Source organism: Hetaerina americana, unplaced genomic scaffold (genome assembly GCF_022747635.1).
Source record: "Hetaerina americana unplaced genomic scaffold, ioHetAmer1.1.p SCAF_15, whole genome shotgun sequence".
In the NCBI taxonomy this organism is placed as follows: Eukaryota; Metazoa; Arthropoda; class Insecta; order Odonata; family Calopterygidae; genus Hetaerina; species Hetaerina americana.
The window spans coordinates 1,636,751-1,656,871 of record NW_027286625.1 but is presented as its reverse complement, the minus strand read 5'-3'; the positions used below and the strand labels follow the sequence as shown (position 1 = coordinate 1,656,871).

The following is a 20,121-nucleotide window of genomic DNA, read 5'->3' as shown; positions in this document are numbered from 1 at the left end:
TACGTTTGCCGAAGTCATATTTTTCAATCAAGGAAAAAATCATCATTTTCAATCGTTTTATACAGGTAGCCTGTAGCCTTAGCCTGAGAGTCAAAATGCACCCAGTAAGGCTTAAATCTGGCCTTTTGATGCTTTCGTGTGGTGAACAATTTGTATCTACCTTTCTTCATTGAGGTTGAAGTGCTGATGTTATTTGATGGAGTGAATTTTGTTTATTTTCCGTATCATTTCGGAAGACGATTTTTGTACGAGGGCAGTGTTTCCTGTCCCTTAATTTTCTCGAATAATGGCCCTGGAGTTTTCTGTAATGACATTAATAACTCTCAAATTATCTAAGAAGGTTGCGTAACCGTCCGTTGAGTAGGAGTGATGAGAGACTGATCCTTGTTAATCGCTGGGGGAACGCTAAAACTTTCACCGCCACGATCGAAGGGGAGACGATTGCAAGTCGCATTATGTTCTCCATGGCGACGGACAAAGCGAGGGGAGAGGGACTTGTACGTAGATGGGATCGATGAGTGTAAATTTAAATGCCAATCGTTGAGCGAATTCGTCCCTCGGCTCTAAGTCGCGATTTATGGTTCCAATTCAAAGGCCATCACACTTTCTGCAATTGCTGTATTTGTGTCGAGCATTAATCTTTTGGGAGTAAAAATAAATACCCACGCGCCATAGCGTTTTATTTTTTCCCTTCCGCTTGAGGTGATTTTTAATTCATCACAATTCACGCCCAGAAGAAGGTCAGTTCGTGGTCCTGTGTCTTCTAGCTCCAAGCGTTCTTTTTGCTGTTCCATGATATCCATTAACCTTTTTCAAGTACTTGTTATCCATCTCCTCGATGAACCTCAGGGCTTAATAAACAGAATAATACATAGACTATTTTGAAGCCTTTAAGACGTTTATCCTTTTTGTAAATATGGGAAATAATTTTTTCCCTTTTTATGGAAACAAATCAGTTTTGAAACAATAAGAGTTAAGAATATTAGCGATAGCAATACAAAAACAAACGTACTGAGTCTAGATGCATCACTAACACTAGAAATATGACTGCACCAAATAAATGGAGAAGCAAAAGAAAACACGGTTGGTTTAGCTAATTTCTTCTTTTTTATCCATGGCCAGTGATGGGCAGGTGCTCAGTGTGTTAATATCTTAATGGTGAGAATATCCCATGCTCTCTTATGTATCTACTATTTCACTCTAGGGAAGTCATTTAGCGTTTCCACTCGAAATACGCTCGTATTGCTTGAAATGCAGCAATACCGCAAAGTATTTCCAGAGAAAATGAACCGATATACATGTATAAGAGTCGCTCGACTTAAGTGCTAAGTCTAATGGTCCGGGTCGGGCTACATAGCATCCCCGGGATCACGGCACTAGTCGTCGAGCATATCGAGGTGCGCTCCCCGTGGTAAGTCACGGGAGCGGGGAACGTCTGGCGCCATCATCATCGTCCACTGACGCTCATTTCTCTCTCTCTCGCTTCTTTTGCTGCAGGTGCTCTGGCACGTGGATGTCTTCAGGAGAAGCTTCAGGGAACTGACGGTGCACGCGTGCATGGCTGAGTCTTGCATATTCTGCGCCCTCAAGGTGAGTCCCATCCCTCTCTCTCTCTCTCTCTCTCGTATCCAGGCCGGCTGGAGGGGGAGATGAAGATGCGTTCGTATCTCCCCCATTGGTGTGGGTAAGGGGAGAAAAGACAAGGGGGGTGGTTGGGGGACTGGGGTGGCGGGGATCGAGCGACGAGACGGGGTGAAGGGGATGGTGGCGCACGTGCGCCAGCGTCTCTCTCCCTCTCCTCCCATCCCTCGGATGGCTCCTCACGATCTAATTAGTCTCTCCGAGAGCGAACGCTCGCTCGCTCGCTTGGGCGTCGCAAGCCGGTTCTTTGATGTCGGCTGCGGGAGGAACGGCGGAATCAGCTGTCGGTGAAGGATTTGAAGGAAGGAAGGGGGTGGTTTAATAATTCTCTACCCGACTTGGCAAAAGAGAAAGGAAGGGGAGGAGAGTTTAAAAAGTCTCTCATACGTAAACATATACGCGCAACTAACTTGCAGATTCTTTTCATTTTGTGGATGTGATCGTTTCGGAAAACGCATCTTAACATATTTCTTTTCATATAACTTGGAAATATTGCGCAAACATTGTTTGCTTTGAAATTATTCGCTTTGACTCGTGATTAAAAATAGCATTCGTAACGATTTTGAAACACCCACTTTAAGAAGAGAGGATCATAATATTAATTCATGGTTAAATTTATTAAATAAACACAAATGAAAAAAAAATGAAGCTGCATGAGAAAATTGCACGAAAAACATGGCTTTTCGTCTTTGGTTTAATATTTTGACGTTATGTGGCAGTGAAAATGAAGTGTTGTACAGTATTCAGGCCGTTTTGCGTTTGTATTAGCTGAAGGTGGGTGCCTTCTGAGCCATTTTTCTGATCGCGGGGTCATAATATAAGATAGGAAATTCCAAATCTAGATAGGGATAGTTTGAATTACTATATTGAGCTACTACTATATTAAGTTTACCTTAACATCTGTTGAAACTATTAATGGTTTATTCGGTAGTAAGGTAATTAAGGGAAATAAGTGTCCCGGGGGAAATTAAACTCCAATAAAATCAATTTAAGATTTGAAATTCCGTCCGTCTTCGTTTTTTTATACGCTAAGAATTCTCGACTCGCCACTGAGCTAATCCAAATAAATGATTTTATCGAGAGGGGCTCATGAGTTTGATAAAAATTGAATAAAAATAATGTTTCTTGGCCAGAGTTAATTGATGGATTTTGAATATTTTATCCTTTTGTTTCAACAATTGAAATATTTACCCATATACTTATGCAGACGTACTTCTCGAAACTCCAGTCATTCATCCGATCCAAGAGGCACAGAGGGCACCAATATTCGTGGTGAAATTTGTTTCACGCAACCATGAGTTCTTTGTTTTCACTAATCAGTTTTACCAACCAGAAAACGTTGGGTCCACGCTATTGAACGTGCTAATTTGACGTTTGTGAAATTAATTAATAATCATGTTAGCTTTGTTGATGATTGTTCCATTCGGCTGCCGATCTAGGGAACGGGAACAATGGGCAAGTGACGGCTGTAGGGCGTGCTTATAGAAGTGCTGAACGGGGTTATCTAAGTTCAGTGTCGAACAGATACTCGTTTATTATTTGGTCTGCGTTTTTTGAATTCCTATCGTCACTTTCGACGCACTTGGCCATTGTTCTTACCTTGCTTATGTTTTGTGCCGTTGTGTACACCGTCTTTGTGCTAATCCTCTGTACGCACGGATGACCCCTCTCCATTGTCCGAAGCCGTAAAATGCCTTGGCATGTTTGCACTCTGCATCGTGATTTACAGCAATTAGAATAACGGACGTGGCCATTTGCTTGGTTTTCGAGGTCCCCTTTTTCATGAACAATGGTCTTGCGATCTTGCCGGATGAAAAGTGTGCGTGTTGTCGCGTGCGAATTAGTTCCTGTTTTGATCGCCATCTTGTTTCCACAGGACCTTTTCACACAGCTCCAGTTTAGCCAGGAGGCTGCGCCCGCACCGGACGCCCTCAGGAGTGCTCTGGCGAGGGCGTTCTGCGACCGACGGAGGTTTCAGTTGGGCCTGATGGATGACGCCGCTGAGTGCTTCGTGAGTAACAGTGACCATAGTAATGTCTCCATCCCTCTCCTTCATGATATTCCCTTTTCCTCATGACCCAATATTTATGCATGATCCATTTTCACTCCTTTAATTACCAGCACAGGAGAGAAGGTGTCGATTTCAGTACCTAGAGCGGCCCGCCGAAAGAGTCGTAAGCCCCACGACGATTTCCTAAAATAAAAAAAATGTGATACAGAAAACTCACTTATTTGGGCAATAAACTATAGAAAATTGTGTTTTAATGGTACAAAACAATTTTTGTGCACATTCGTTGGATGTACGAGTTTCGTAGTTTCAACTCTCATACATGATAGCCTTACCCTTTTCTCTTTGCATATTTCTAACTAATCCCGGAATATTGGGCGATTCTCCGACTTCCGAGTAGTAGGAATGCATGAGTTCCATAATAATATTTTATATTGAAGGAAGTACTTATTCACAATTAAGGCGTTAATGCGTTCCTTCTGTATTAGACGATAATCACGCCATGATCACGCAGGCTGACTGAAAAAGAAAACAAAATTTGTCTTACGCTTATGAGAAATTCACCCTAGAAAGTATAGGTTTGTTTATGGGGTAGTATTATTTAGAAATATTTAATATTAAAAAAATTATTACTTTTTGGTGCGATGATGTTCACAATCGAGGAGCAGTTCTTCGCCAAATGTATCTGCCTAGAAATTTCCGTCCCCGTCATTCACCACCTTAGTCTCAAGTCAAGAATTCGAATCTTCCTCCGAAGTTAGATATGGCTAATGATTTTCTTTCAACTACACTTAGGCTCAGAAATCAACCCCCATTATTTTTTTCTATCACAATATTTACTTTAATAGCCTAATCTCAGTTCAATGGATCACGAATAGTATTATTGCAAATTACTACTTTCTCCCCCTTAATATCTCGTTAATTTCCTGTATTTTTCTGTCGTATTTTTGTAGTTGAATGAAAAAGTATGGTTGATAGTTTGTAGTTGATTTAATGGAGGATAAAATCAAAGATAGATTCAGTTTGGGTTTGGGAACGTATGAGAGTATCAAATATATTTCCTGGAGATAAACAAATGTTTATGACATGCTATTGGTGGCTATCTTTCTACCTTCGTGACTTGTGAAGGGCCTTGACTTAAATTTATAAAAATAGCCTAAAAGATACCGAGTTAGTCACCGCTGGAGACCTTGAAATTTATATTTTATGTTCATGCATTGGTAAATTACTCAAGTATTTTGGGCTATTTCTTAATATTACCGGCTGAATTGTGAATAAATTCCCCGAAAATGATTTTGTTATCGTTCCCAGATGAGGAAATACAAAATTCACCAATTCATCCAATAAAACTGCGACGTTTGCCTCTTTTTTTACACGTTGAGTTAGCAGAAATTTCAGAATGATCTCATTTGTTCCTTGCCATTAAATCGTCATAATGGTCCATTTCCCTTTCAAGAAAAAGAATTTTTGTGCGCCGACTTCGGCGTGAGCATTTTATAACTCCTCTCTAATGTTTTCACCTGGTCTCTTGAAATTTGTGATTCATTTCCCTCCCAACTCTCTTTTCTCTTCTGGTCAAAGACGAACGTTTTTTGTGCCTTAGTTCGCGTCTTTCGCGGCGAGCCTTAAATGCCCTTAGGACGTAATTATCCCTTCGTTTACGACGTGCGCTCCCCATAAATTAAGCACCGTGTCATTTCGTCCTTTCTGGCACAGGGATGAAGTCGTGAAGCAGTGAACCAAGAGGTCGTCTTAACCTTCAGTCTCCGTCTCATTCCATTTCAAATGCATTAAAAAAATTATTTTTTTCTGTCCCAAGGCATCCATCGACCTCTGCGGTGAAATAATAATCGGGACTCGTGTCCCTCAGAGCCCGTGCCAAAACGGAAGAGGGGACTGACACTAGACGATCAGATTCGATCCCATGCCCCCTTTCGGTCGTTTAAATTTTTTTTCTAGAATTTTTCTTTTTGTCCTCCCTTCTTCCTCTCTCATCCTTTTTCTTCTCTGTCCGCAGGAGACCATCCTCCTCCGCATACACTTCCATCTGGCGGCCGGGGAGACGGAGGACACGTGCAGCGCCAAGCAGTGTATCCCGCACCGGAAGTTCGCCATGACGCTGGTTGAGCAGAGCGTTTGTGGATCATGCGGGGCCACTTCCGAGCCCCTGCCCTTCACCCAGGTCAGATATCACGCGGCCCCTCTCCCCCTGACCCTAACCCTTTCCTCGTGAGGACCCTGATCCGGTTTAGTGTATTGCAGTGCGTGGAGACCCGTGACTAAATTTATGGCTAGCAGTGATATTTGCGTACGTAAGCGAGGTCCTTTTGGCAAAATTCCCTACCTTTCACTGAAGAATAACCCGCTTAAAGCTTCTTTCTTCTGGAGATTTTTTGTATTTATTGTTTTAAACGTTCAATAAAAAAGTGTAAGATGGAAGCATAAGTTAAATAAAAAATGGTAAAATGCATTATGTGAAGAATGTGATGTAACCGGTAACCTTGCGTGAGATAAATTCCCGCATTTATAGTACGTCATTATTAATATGCTTTTATTGAAAATCAATATTTGGAATTAAAATAATTGTATACTCGGTTTTAGAGTGTTCAACCGAAGACCGGCAATTTTAGAGTATCGCAAACTATTTTTTTCATGTTTCTTAAAATTTATAAAAGGGAAAGAAAAAATCAATAATGAGTGGATTTCCTCTTAGCTTACCTATTCCCAAATTCAACTTCCGCGCCATTAGCATGAAACATTCGATGAGTGAGTCTAAGCGTTCGTGTTAATTCGATTGAAGGAGAACACAGAATTCGGGAAATTCACAGGCTCTCATGCTAATTATAGATTCCGTGCTGTGAACTGAAAGTGATTTTACATGGAGAAACCTGAGGATCTTTTTCGTTCAAATAAAAACACCACTACAGTGTTAGTTTTACTTTATAGTTCTTTATTTAAAAAAATCATGCTATCATCTCCCTAAACTCCATTTTTTTCGAAATATCTGCTTCCCGAACTCCCTTTTGTGAAATGAGCAACTTTCGTCAATGACCTACCTCAAAATATATGATTTATGTGGAATTTTCTGTGCCAAATTGAGAGCTCTTATAATGATAACAATTCAGGATTTCACTCTTTGGGTTCTTCTCAAACATTCCCTCTAGAAATCACCTCGTTTACCTTTCAGTAAAAGCTGGAGTACTTTTGAAAAAGGAAATTCACATCGAAAAATTTTTTATATTCAAAGAAACCTCTTGGGGGTCGGATGCATTTTATGTTGGTGATTTCAACGCACTTATTCGTGCTTCATCTCTGATGAAGCGGAATCACTCGATTATATCGAGTTCCGCGTTCGTGCGATGCAGATATTAATAATAAATTCAGTAACACATTCGGCCGTGGTGTTCGAAACGTTTTGTGGTGCTCAAGGAGAGCATAGTTTGAATGACTTTAAGATTATCGGCCTAGTTTCAGTGCGCACACGCATCCTATTGGGGTTGAAGGAGACTGGCGACCATGTCTAGGCACACGTCACGCCTTCGGTTTAGGTTTTGAAGGGGAATCGGAGAGTGCCGAAGGCATTGGAAATCTCGGGTGCGCCTCATTGACAACATATCCGACGTGAGACGATTTCGACATGGGCGAATCCGCGCAGACGATGTGGGTAATTTTCACGGAGTGAGTGGGCGAATAAATTATTTCGAGCCCATACGCTAAACGCTTTACATACAATGGTCGCTCTCATTTCCTAGTTCCTGTCGCGGGCCTCTGTTACGTTCGGCGTACACCACCTCAAAAAATGGAGCTGTGTTGAGGGGTTGCTTCTTTGTGTTTTTTCTCCGGGCGCACCGGGGAAATTTTAAAACCGGTACTGCCTGCGGCCAAGGGAAGAGTTGTAAAACAACATACATTTCCGTTGCTGCGGTGATTTAAATTTGACGCACGGATGTGACTCTAAGTCATCTCAAATCGCTAAATTTACTTTTATAAATTTTGAGTCTTCCTGTTTATTAGTCGCTTTTTACGCAAGACTTTTCCGCTTTTGTTTTTGTTCTGTAGAAGCACCCGTTAAGAGTCCTTCCTACTTCATTGATTTATTTGCTGAATACGTAATCGGATTAATTAGGCCACTTGACCGATAAAAGGTAGCCTGCAATAAATTGTTATTAGCGACAGTTAATATTTTCCTTGGAAATCTAATATTAATTTTAGTTTCATGGAGGGGTGTCTATCCGAAATCTATGCCATAGGAATATAGAACCAGGATTTTTGTTACAACTTTGTTTTTCCCCACCAATTGTTTACACCTACCAATCCAAAATAGTTCGTTCCCTCGATAACCGTATGGAGTCTTTTTAAACTGCCAGACGCGCAAGTCTATAAGCCTCGTAAAAAAGATATTTATTTAGATTTGAAATGTTGGGCTTTACTTGGTTGTGGAAAAGCAATGGAAATTAACATAATGGCCGCGATATGCTGGGAGAGGAGAAATTTCATGGAATTCTATGATCAAGATATATTTAGCAGTGTGCGAAATCAGTTATTTTATATAAAAATAGATACCTCATTCTGACCAATAATCACACCTGTTAAAGACTATTTCCTCAATAACTTAAGCTTTTTCATCATAAATATTTCCATAGTCATCCATGTAAATCGCTAAAATCTCCGATTTTTCATTTGCCATTGCAATGAAAAAATAAAAAATGTAATACATGGAATACAATGAAAAAAGTGGAAAATGAATCGCTGTTTTGGAGTATTTAATAACGTATAAGCTCTCAATGAGAGCTTATACATGCATATATGTACAGGGTGCGGCGCTTAAATCTGGACAACTTTAAATTTGAATTTCCCGCCATATCGTAGTTCCACTGGAGGTCGCGATTGGCGGGCTTGAAAGCTATGGGCATCTAGTAAACAGTCATAACCTCAAAATGGCCGAGATGTTACGTACACGTGAGGATTAAAATCGAAGAGCCGCTATTATCGAAAGTGTTCGCGCTGGGCGTTATATTTAGAAATAGTTCGATTATTATGCTACTCAAGAGCAACTGCTTACGCTATTGTGGCTAAATATAATGCTTCGGAGAAGTCTGGGGAAGGTTTCGCTAACTCGGCGAGGATATCTCATTCGAGGAAACGCGTGCTTTTCCGGATATAAGCACCGCACCCTGTATATGTATAAGCTCTCATTTTCGGTAGCATTAGATAACTGTATAATTTTCATTCGCTCGGATGGGAAACTTTTTAACCTCGACTGTTTATGATGGCTATCACGTGAAGTGAATATCCTCTTTTTTTTAAAGCAATAGCATTGGTTTTGGAGGATTGAATGCTCAGCGTTTCGCAACGTTTTGTCCACGAACGTTTTTTAAGAAAGATCGGTGGAGCAATCTGGTTTCCGGAATGGAAATTCGATGAAAAATTACGATGTCGCCGTTGTTATTAATGGAACGTTTCGACGGAGTTCCCCAAGAGGGTTAGTGGAAAGGTGAGGAGGGGGCGGGAAGGGAAGAGGGTGGTCAGGGGCGTACCGGATGCGGCACCGCTCCCCCATCTCTCTCGCCTCCCCCCATGTCCAGGTCGAATGGCTTGCTCTACCCCTCTTCCATCGCCGGAAGTGGGTCCTTCCCCCACCCTGCTCTTTACCCCGTTCCGTCGTCGCTTTCTCCCCGTGTAAGATCCACCACCTCTTGTGACTCACCTTTCGCTCTCCCACCCTTCTGTTTTTTTTTTAAACCTTCTTCCCTGGAAGGTGGTGGCGGCTGTGCAGACGCCTCCATCCGCCTGTCTTATGTCCGCGCGCCCTCTGTCTCCCAGACCTCGCGCTCTACCTCGCTTGCTTCTCTCTGGGAAACGTGATATATCGGGCGGGCGTGCTGACCGAGCGTCGACGCGTGCCCGCACCCGGAGATCCCGCAGCTTTGCTTTTTCTTGGGGTGGGGAGAAGGGGAGAGAGGGTGAAGGGGGGTAAAAAATGAAACGGAAGACCGCTCTGAAGTTGCGAAATCGTCCGAGAACGTGCCCCTTCCTTTATTCTCTCCCTCCCCGCACCTTATCCGGGAAGATGAGCCCTTCTTCCAGACTCTTGCCCTCTATACTGTTGGTATCCGACGACTCATAGCGTAAATGTCAAGCTAAAAAAGTAATTAGCTCCGGTATGGGATTCGGTGTTTGCGGTGATGTGAAATTTTCTCTTTCTGAGACACCATTCGAAATCTATTCTCCCTCATGCGACAACTACCCCTGTACGTTAAGTATCTTATTTCGTAAATATAGGTTGGGTGAGAATTATATATAGGTAGGAAATATGATTCTTCGCGAAGCTTAAATTGCACCTAGTGCGTGAGCTATGGTGAATTAGAACCTAGATGGCGACAGAGTGGGTAGATAATGCTGGGGTCGCTGTATATAGAATTTTTTTTTCTCCCAAAATCACTCGTCGGTAACGAGGGTCTCATGAAAATGACATTTAAGCTAGAATGACCCCCACAAGTCTCTGAAGATATATGTCAGTCAGTATAAAAATATCGTGCAGCAGCCCTTATTCGGTTTAAGTGAATACAAGATCCATGTATCGTAAAGATTGTTATTTAATGACTTCCATTTACAAATGGATATTACTTTATCAATGGATCCTCCAAATAAGGAGTTAGTTGAGTTGTCTAAATTTCTCTGAACGTATTTTCTCAATCAAGTTTTTTTCAATACCAATTAACACATTCATTGTATAACGTTCAAAACCTGTACTCTGTGTGAAGGGTTGTATACTTTTCCGGGTTAATAGTTGAGACCCGTTCACTTTGAAACCGGTTTATTTCTTAACTAAAATGTTCTTGTCATAAGCTTCCTTCTCTGTGTCGGAATTGCATAAAAAATTCTGCATGTGTTCTAATCGTATTTTAATTTCAAATCATGTTATCTGAGAAACGTAGTTAAATGGAGACTGTAGAGGTGCTTCACATAATCCTAGTCTCAATTGATTTTGGAGATAACTTCTCTTTATATTGTTAGAGTGAGTTACATTTCGATTTTACAACATAAGGCGAAATATTCTTTCTCCGCATATGCCATTAATTTACTTTTCTGTTTCACTTTAAGAATATCATCCAATTGTCCAATCATCAAATTTCCAATGTATTAAAGAGGGGTTTCGGCAATTTCTAACGAATTTCTACATGCATCCATACAGGCATCCAATTATTATTTATTATTGACTATTTAAATAAAATTCGTTTGTGATAGGGTTCAAATTCACGTTAAAGATGAGCGATGGACGAAACCACAAAAGTTCAAAAGGGAAGAAGACATTTGTTATATGAATGTAATTTTGCGCGGAAAAAATAACAAAAATTATATGATAACCTCCTGGATGCAATCATGAATGGAGTGATACGTATTTTTTTCTCATGCATCGGAGCAAGTTTGCTTTCTTGCTGCGTGGGATCTTCGTGCAAATATATACCACGGAACGAGTTTCCATATTTGGACCGTGCGTCACGGATTCGCCGTCGCCATTGCAGGCGACGAGATGGGTGTATGCCCACAGACCGTGTGCTAATCAGTTGCGCTTTTCGCTCGGCAGATGGTGCACTACGTCTCCGCCTCCGCCCTGACCTCGACGTCCAGGCGGATTGCATCGGAGGGCAGCGTCGAGAGCCGTTCGTTCGGCCGACTCCTCCGACTCACCGCCGGCGTCGGTGAACTGAGAGACTGCCCAGGGGGTTGCGGAGCCGGCGTCTCGCCCCGGAGGGCCCTGACCAGCACCCCGGACGTGGTGTCCGTCGGGATCATCTGGGACTCGGAGCGGCCGCCTCCCGAGGCCATTTCCGCTGTCCTCTCCGCCGTGGGCACGACCCTGCGGCCGAAAGACCTCTTTCACGCCGTCGTGGACGCCAGGTGGGCGTCGACCGCGTCGCACAATCTCGTGGGCCTCGTGGCCTACTACGGTCGCCACTACTCCACCTTCTTCTTCCACTCGAGGCTGAGGGCCTGGATCTACGTGGACGACGCCTCCGTTAGGGAGGTTGGACCCAGGTGGGAGCAGGTGGTGGACAAGTGCCGGAGGGGTAGGTTCCAGCCCCTGCTGCTACTCTATGCCGATCCGGCAGCCTCCCCGATCAGGTCCTGCGACGGGATGACCGGCGGCAATCCCACGTCGCCACCCCTGCACCGGAGGTCCATGACGCCGGGTCCCGAGAGGAACTACGGGAACTTGAATGGGTGCGTGGGCGAGCAGGGTATGGATCCCAGGAGGGTTATGACCCCCGGACCAGATCCGCACGCTCAGAAGGCACAACAGTCGGTGGCTGCAAGAGCTCCCCCGTCTCCCCTGCAGACAAATGGGGAGATGAGGGTGAAGTGGGACTTGGTGAATGATGGGGGCTGGAGGGATCTGGGTTATCCAATGGATCCGGTGGTGCCCGATCATTTGAACAATCCAGGCAGGAGGGATTCTGGAAACTGGAGTGGTGATAGGAATAGTGCATCGTCATCTTCTTCTACATCAGTCGAGAATCCCTACTCATTCATTCCTGGTGGGATGCAAAGGTCAGTGTCATGCATAGTATTGTTATAAATTTTTTCATAATTAGATATTGTTTTATTGTGTGCATAAGGAGGGATCCAATTATAATGGATGAATTGATTTGTAATTATTCTGAATATTCATGACCGAATTAGGTTCAATGCAGTGGAAATTGTGTTTTTAAGATGGGAGGTTGTCAGATTGAACCATATTTTGAGGTATGTAAAGCATAGCATGAATCACCTGTGAGATACTAATTAGAGTGAATTGCTGCATCAGATGCCCTGAAATCACAGTTATATTTAAGGAGAAAACATTCATGCCCACGCACCCATTCAAGGAGAAAACATTCATGCTAGTGATGGGTGTCTTGTGAGCGAATCATGGTTCAACCAGTGAGAGCATTATCCATGAAGCTCATTGAAGTGATATCATTCTCACCGTGGTATGTCTCTGTGAGATTCTCTAAACACATACGTTCTCTCTCTGTTCCCCCTTTCCTTTATTAAAGGGAACTGGTCATACATAAAATGGGCAAAAGATAATTTTTCGTGCTTGTTCAAATAGCACCTTGTTCTGATTAATGGCTCGTATGGCCACACTGATACTGCATGTATAAATGAATTTTTTCTTGGAGTTTTCCCTTGAGTGCACTTTTCAGGACTCAAGAGGAAACTTCTGGATTCTCTAGTCAGGCATTCATCATTCAGTTTAATGAATTGCACTAGGGAAATCTACTTAACCTATATTGGAACTCTTTAATTAGATAATACCTTTTTTATTCTCTTCCATCCATACTCTCCCTCTCTCTTCTCCCTTCCCAATGCAATAAAAATAATAACACACTTAATCCCCTCAATAAGTATATATTGCTGAAGTTTACCTTATTGACCATGGTAAATACAGTGCAATGGATTATGGCAAGCCAACTTCTGGAACAATAGAGTATGCATGTAGTTGGAAATTCAAATATTCTGTGTAAACTTGATCATAAAATAGATTTTTGTTCCTCACATAATAATCATTATCCTTTCAATACTCCTTTGTAACAAAAGAGTGATAACTTACTTCTCTTTGAAAAATGTTTTACCAAATCAATGGATGATGGTAGAAGACAACGTGTATTAAACTTATTTTACTCGACTTGTTTGTTTAGGAAGGTTCATTGTGATTATTCCTATAGTAAATTTTATTTAATCCCATGTGCCAGCATGAATGGCTGTTATAAAAGCCAAGAGTTAATGGGAATCCAATAATCTTGGGTGGCCATGTGGAGCAATAATTGTACCTTAGTTGAACATATGCCAATGCCAAAGGGTTGCCCAAATGAGTTTGTCATTACAGAACACAAAAGGGTGGCCAGTTAATTTCTTACCTTACATGATTCATTAGCTGGTCACCTTTTTGAGCAATGGATCCTGAAGTTCAGCTTTGAGGTAGTCTATTAAGGAAAGACTTTGGTTACTTATCTGGGGCTCCAGGTGTCATAGGACATCCTCAACTAAAATCCGAGCAGTGAAATTTTTGCATGACATAACTTTGTGAAATATCACAGTGGAATGAACCAAGTCTTAGGAAAGATTGATGTGGGAGGGAATGTCAGAGGAATGCTTGATATTAATCTATTTTTAAAATGTTAAATGTCATTCAAAATATGATTTGTTTTAGAAGTAACTCTTATACAAGAGCAATGAGTGATTAACCTCAAGTAATTATATCTCCCACAATAGTTTGCATGAATTCTGTGAATTTTCATGTAATTATTGGTATATTTCCATTGTGTCCACCCCAGTGCAAGTTTCCACATCTTCATCTATGGAGCCTTCTTGTCTGATTTTTTTAATTTCATTCACTTAAAGCTTATTTTGATATAAGCTCAACTTTGCTGTATCCTCAATCATCATTACTTACCCTTTAGTTGATTAGTGTGGTATATATGTACCCTGAATTTCATGGAAAAAAATGCTTGCTTTGCTGTACCATTAGATTTGGAGATGTATTATGCTTAGTTTAGAACCATCCTATGATTATAAATTTTGGTAGCAAATGCTTTCATTTTGTTTTATAATTAAAAATTAATTTTTTTATAAGATGGTAAATACCAATTATGTCCAGTTTTTATGTTAGACTTGAGGTCATTGGAGAATGCCCACATCAACTACAGATATATGAAAATAGCTAAACTTTTATAATCTTTTTGAGAAGAGGATAATGTGGTTCGAGGAAAATTTTTCATTGTATTGATTAAATTTATTACGAGATTTTGTGCTATGCTCTTTAATGACCTAGTTATGATCTTTGTTATTTGAGCAAGTATGAGCAAAATTTGACTGTATGAAACTTTCTTAGTTCATCTTTCATTATAAATAAAGAATTCTGGTACACATTTTTGAGAATGTATTTATTTTTCAGGTTACCTGGGCTTTCCATGGGAAATTCAGGGATACCGAAAAGCCCCACCAGTTTACGACCTGGAGAGCTATCAAGTTCAAGTAGTGGACCATGCGATCAAGGCTATGATTCATACTCATTGTCATCAACTGATAGCTTGCCACTTCAGCAGAATCTGAGACACAATCTGCAGGTAAGAAATGCTTTCAATAAGTAAAACACCATGTTAAGGTTAAGCTATAGCAATAATCAAAGAGAAGTAATTCTGGTATCAATCTATTTAATTAGCCTTTTTGATGCTTAAAATAGAGATGGAATGACTCCATTGTGTCATTAAAGCATATCAAAAAACAGAAGCATTGCATCATTTTCATAGTAGTTTTGCAAGATAGAATGCCAAGGGACGAGATTTGTTGATTGAATAAATGGTACCAATTAATTTAAGGCTTAATACATGTATTATTATTATTATTAAGGTTTAATATATACTACTTATTTACATTTTAGTAAGTGTATGTAACTGGGCTGCTATCTACAACAGCTTGAAATAGACGCATTTATGAATTTATAAGTTTAAATTGTTCATAAGTAAATTAAAGAAGAGCCCCTCACTCAACTAATGGAAGCACATGAATACAAGAATGTTTAAATTCATGTTTGAGTGAAATTTTGTGTGTTTTCCATGCTTAAATCATTCATTATATATTATATATTTCATGCCATCACTCTACAGTGTTTACCCAGGAAGGTTTATGAGTAAATACCTACATATAGGTAGATAGTTACATACCCTGATCCAATCCCTTGAAGTATTTAGAGAATAAACCCAAAATACCCATTTTTATGGGCAAAAAAAATTTCCCCTTACTCCTTGCTACGAGAGTAATTTCAAGAAACTCATTTTGCTTGAATATCCATGAAGTTCATGAAGTACCTAAACTGTCTCTCTTTACACCATAATCTCACCAGAGGATGTTTACTCCATTTCAAATTTCACTTGCCAATTCATCTAGTAACTACTGTGCACTACCTCAAAATGTTCAAGTAGTTCTCTGCATTAATGAGTGGAGCAAAAATGGAGGATTTAATGGATTGTCTCATGTAAAATTAAAGCCAAATCTCATTTTCTCTCATCAAATAGAATTATGTTCTCTAAATCTCTGATCTGCTGAAAAAACTAAAAGAATTATTTTATGTTTCCCTCAATTTATTCTGTATCAATGCCTAAAAAATGTACAAAAAATTTTGTATTTGTTTTGAGAGAATAATGCCTTTTACAATATTATTCAACTTCACAGTCACACAGTATTTCATTACATCTTGTTCCTTTAAAGTCCCCAAAATTTTGGAGTTTGATTTGAGATTTATTTAAATAAATGCTTTGTGACATTAATATTATAAGTTATATATAGGTATAAACATTTTTCTGGATAAACATAGCTTCTTTACTTCAAGGATTATATCGTACTACTTATTTTAAATCAACCAATGCCTTTACCACATGTGCACATTATTTTAGATCAGATGGCAACCGCATAATTTTGAATATGTTATGGAAACATTTCCGTCTAGCATGGTAGAATGCATTTCTGAGTGCAAGTCAAACGATAGTATTTGGAAAATAAAATTGATATCCCAGTTAATAATCATATGCTGAAGCAGAATTTTGAAGTCTGTTTATTAAATTAGTTAATTTTTACGATATAATCATTTATTTACTGTGGCATTGCTAAAATAGCCAGTGCTATATTGAATTATGTTTAATTTGACTTGAAGACTGACAGCATTCTTTCAAAGTTTACAAGGAATTTGAAAAATCATACATTTTAAGAGTACCAACGTAGAGGTTGAAGAAACAGTAGACATCACTTTTTATGTTTGCTCAATGAACTTATTGAAATAATCACAGTTCATTTAATGCAATTTATACTTGGATTTGGATATTAAATTTATTTTGGTACGTTTCTTTATTCCCACAGTTGGCGCAAATACCCGAGGGCACTCATCCCACTGGAGGTGGTGTACGAAATGGCTGGGTTGGTAACACATCTCTCTCCTGTGGCTGGGAGTCGAAGATGATGGGGCTACCACAATCAACCGCCAACTCCATCCTCTCTGGTGCAGCCACAAACCCTCAACTCTCTACTGCTGCTCCTGACGACTGTGAACGTCTCTGTCTTGAAGCAGATCGCTTGCTGGAGGGATCTCGTAGGGCAGAGGAGGGTGTTGGACCTCAAGGCTGCGGAGAAGGTCTTGAAACAGCCCTAGCACTTTGCCGCTCGGCTGCATCCAAGGCAAGGGCTGCAATGGATGCTCCGTATAATAACCCACACATGTTGACTGTCGCACGGATGAAGCACAGTGCATGCATAATGAGAGCACGCAGCCTGCATCGAAGGTTGGCTGCTGTCAGCACACCATCCACTGCTGTCATATCGAAGGCTGCCATTGTGGGAGCTGAGGAGGGAATCAATAGGAATTGGGCAGACAGCAATGCCCAGGCCAGCAATGTGGCCGAGGGTGCCTATCATGTCCGCAGTAATGGAGGGACGAGGAGACCTCGATCAAGGGGAGCAGGGTCAGGTGATGGAGAGGACACTTCTGTTCGTATGTATGCCACCCTACCGAGAAGAAAGGCAGTGGTGAGCCCAACAAGGAGTGCGACGGTGGAAACCCAGCGCCTAAGATCGGGGTCAAGGGAAAAGAGGGCAAGAAGTGAGGAAAGAAAGGGTCCACCTGGGATTCCGGTGGTGGTGGATGTTCCTGGTGACACAGGATTGGAAAATACCCGGTCAAAGAAACAGCACAGAATAAGAAGGAAACTCCTTGGAGGCCCCACTAGACGGAGAAATGGGAGCATGCCTGATTTACATGGAGGCTGGGCCAATGGTGGCACAGGGTGTGGCATGGGAGGTGGGATGGACAGTGCAGTGTCACTGATCAATGTTTCAGATGTTGCTTCTAGAAGTAGTGGCTACTTGTCTGAGGGACACCTGGAATACAATGGTAACCAGGGCACTGACTCTGAGCGAAGCCGCCCCACGAGAAGAAGCTTCCATGGCAGTATGGGACGAGTGCCACCACCTCCTCCTCCTCGCACCACCTCCCGTCTCTGCACCAAGCCCCTAACCACGTTCCAAGATGTTGGGGTACCACTGAATCCTTGCATGAATGGGACTGATCTTAAGAGGAACTCCCCCCAAACAATCAACCCTGACCTCCCCCCGCATCAAATCCCAATTCAGTCTGCCCAGCAGATGCACCCTGCCTCTCACCAGATGATGCCTCCATCGTCACACCAAATGATCTCAAACAACCAGACTGCCGTGTATGATGAAGTGGATGGTCCATGTAGGAGCCGCAACATTAGGAGTGTTAGTGTGTTGGACAGCAGGCAAACAGACAGCAAGAAACCCTCAAGTGCAATACAGTGCTCAGAGGAAGACGAAGAACTTCCTCCATACCCAAGCCCCCCTGATTCACCCCCTTCAGTTGAAGTAGAAGAATTTCCCCTGCCCCCTCCACCCATTGACCTCGCCACATCTCTCAATGACGATGAGATCAAGAGCTCTGGAGGAAACTCCTTCCTTGACCAAATCAAACGGAAGAGAGAGCAAATCCTAGGCACGCGGATGGAAAGGAGTAATGAGGTCTCCAATAAATCCCTTGTCCAGTCACCAGCAACACATTCGTATACATCCACACCTCACAATCAGCTGTCCCACAGCTCCCAAGGAGTGGGTAGATTTTCATCTTTCTCATCAGGGTGCCAACCAATTTCAAACATTCCAGTGCTAAACAATAATTATGACTTTAAGAAAGAAGTTCCTCCCTCACAATCTGTGCAGAGCAACCCCGTTCAGTCAGACTATAGTTCGAATATTGCCAATGGGCCAAATCCAGTTCCCTCCAATACCACATGGATGAAACCAAACACAGCAGCTACAGGCAGCCAGCAAATGAGATCTGTTCGAGATTTGGCATCCTGCTTTGAGTCAATGAGGGTTAGTCAACCTGAGAAAATACCCGGTGGATTGGTGCAGGAGGACTTGGGTGACTGTGATGAGCCAGATGGTGTTCCCAGTGCTAGAGCAACACCGATAGAAGTGCAAAATGCATGGGTCAGTGCCAGGACGTTGGAACCCATGGTAGCTAGTAGCAACAGTCCTGTTGTAAATAAACCCCATGCACCTTCTATACTTCACACCCGTGATGATGCAATGATAAAAACAGATTCGAATGGTTTTGTTGATGGCACAGGGCAAAGTGCAGAGAGTGATGCTCAAAAACGGCCCCCCAGGACAAAGAAGAGTGTCACATTTTGTGATAGGGTGGTGTTAGTGGCAACAGCAGAGGATGAAGATAGTGACTGTTATGTCCCCAATCCTATTCTTGAGCGCGTACTTCGCTCAGCCCTTGACCTGCAGATGAGACAGAACTCGTCCACTCCAACAAATGGCCTTGTTTCCCATCCGCCTCCCCCCATGGAATCCTCTGTTGTAGGTAGCTCTTGGCCTTCCCAGTCTGCCAACCAGTCAGTGCCCATCAACCACACACAGAATGCCCCTATCCCTCACAACACAGATCATGATCATCCAGAATACATGACTGCCACTCCACCATCTCCTGGGATGATGGCACGTAACCGGACAATGTGCTCACCAGTGTTCAGGGATGTTTCTGGGCTTCCTCAGCAAGGGCAATGGAGGGGTAATGTGACTCCCATGCAAGAAAGAGAGCTATACTCCCGTGCTCCATGGCCAGTGCAGAACGAGCCTACATGGAATGGACAGAGGCATTATGGACCTCAAAAAGAATCTGAAAGGCAATCCCCAGTGCAGAATGAGCCTACATGGAATGGACAGAGGCATTATGGACCTCAGAAAGAAGCCGAAAGGCATTCCCTGCCCCCTTATAGGTCACCGCCAATGCCTTCAACGGGCTCTGCCCCTGGCCCACCAAGGCATATCTCTTCACCACTGCCTGGTGTAGATGAAAGTGTAAATAGGACAAATGTGACTGGTGCATCTGGTAGTCCATGCCATTTGTGTCGCAAGAAAATTGTTTCTCCCCCCGCAATATATTGTCCTGATTGTGACTTTTATATGTCTCGATTTAGGCCGAGGACATGATGTACAAAGTGATTGTATTATAGCAATGAAGTTTCCCACCGTATCTGAAACTTATGCTCAAGTTTCTCCATGTCAAAAGCAATAATAGTGTCCATGTCATATGCAATATATTTTCTCATGAATATGTACAAATTTTTATCCATTATGAGTACTTACATGCAATAACTTTTTATAACCTTTTACAGTTTTGTTTTTTATACAAATTCATTAAATTTGTTACTGTTTTTTTCTGAGTTTTCATTTTTACCTAACCCCGACACCATAATTGTGAAACTGTTTGTGACAAAAGCATGGCAGTGACCATAATAGTAGATTGATTAATTAATTAATCTAGGCCCTTGGGTTGGAAGCCCATTGCTCTACCTGCCCAATATTTATGGCATAATTTTTTAAAAAGCATTTCATCCTTAATTTTATTG

At 41.8% G+C, this 20,121-nt stretch overlaps 1 protein-coding gene across 1 annotated transcript; it reads left to right on the top strand.

Moving 5' to 3' along the window:
• The first annotated feature begins 286 nt into the window (after positions 1 to 286).
• ec (ubiquitin specific peptidase echinus) lies at positions 287 to 19,852 on the top strand. Its single transcript, XM_071583937.1, has 8 exons — positions 287 to 304; positions 1,498 to 1,590; positions 3,518 to 3,652; positions 5,667 to 5,831; positions 11,238 to 12,202; positions 14,592 to 14,763; positions 16,550 to 16,586; positions 16,695 to 19,852. The coding sequence occupies exons 1-8, from the start codon at positions 287 to 289 to the stop codon at positions 19,700 to 19,702; spliced, it is 4,593 nt and encodes a 1,530-aa protein (XP_071440038.1). The 3' UTR covers positions 19,703 to 19,852.
• Positions 19,853 to 20,121: the final 269 nt, after the last annotated feature.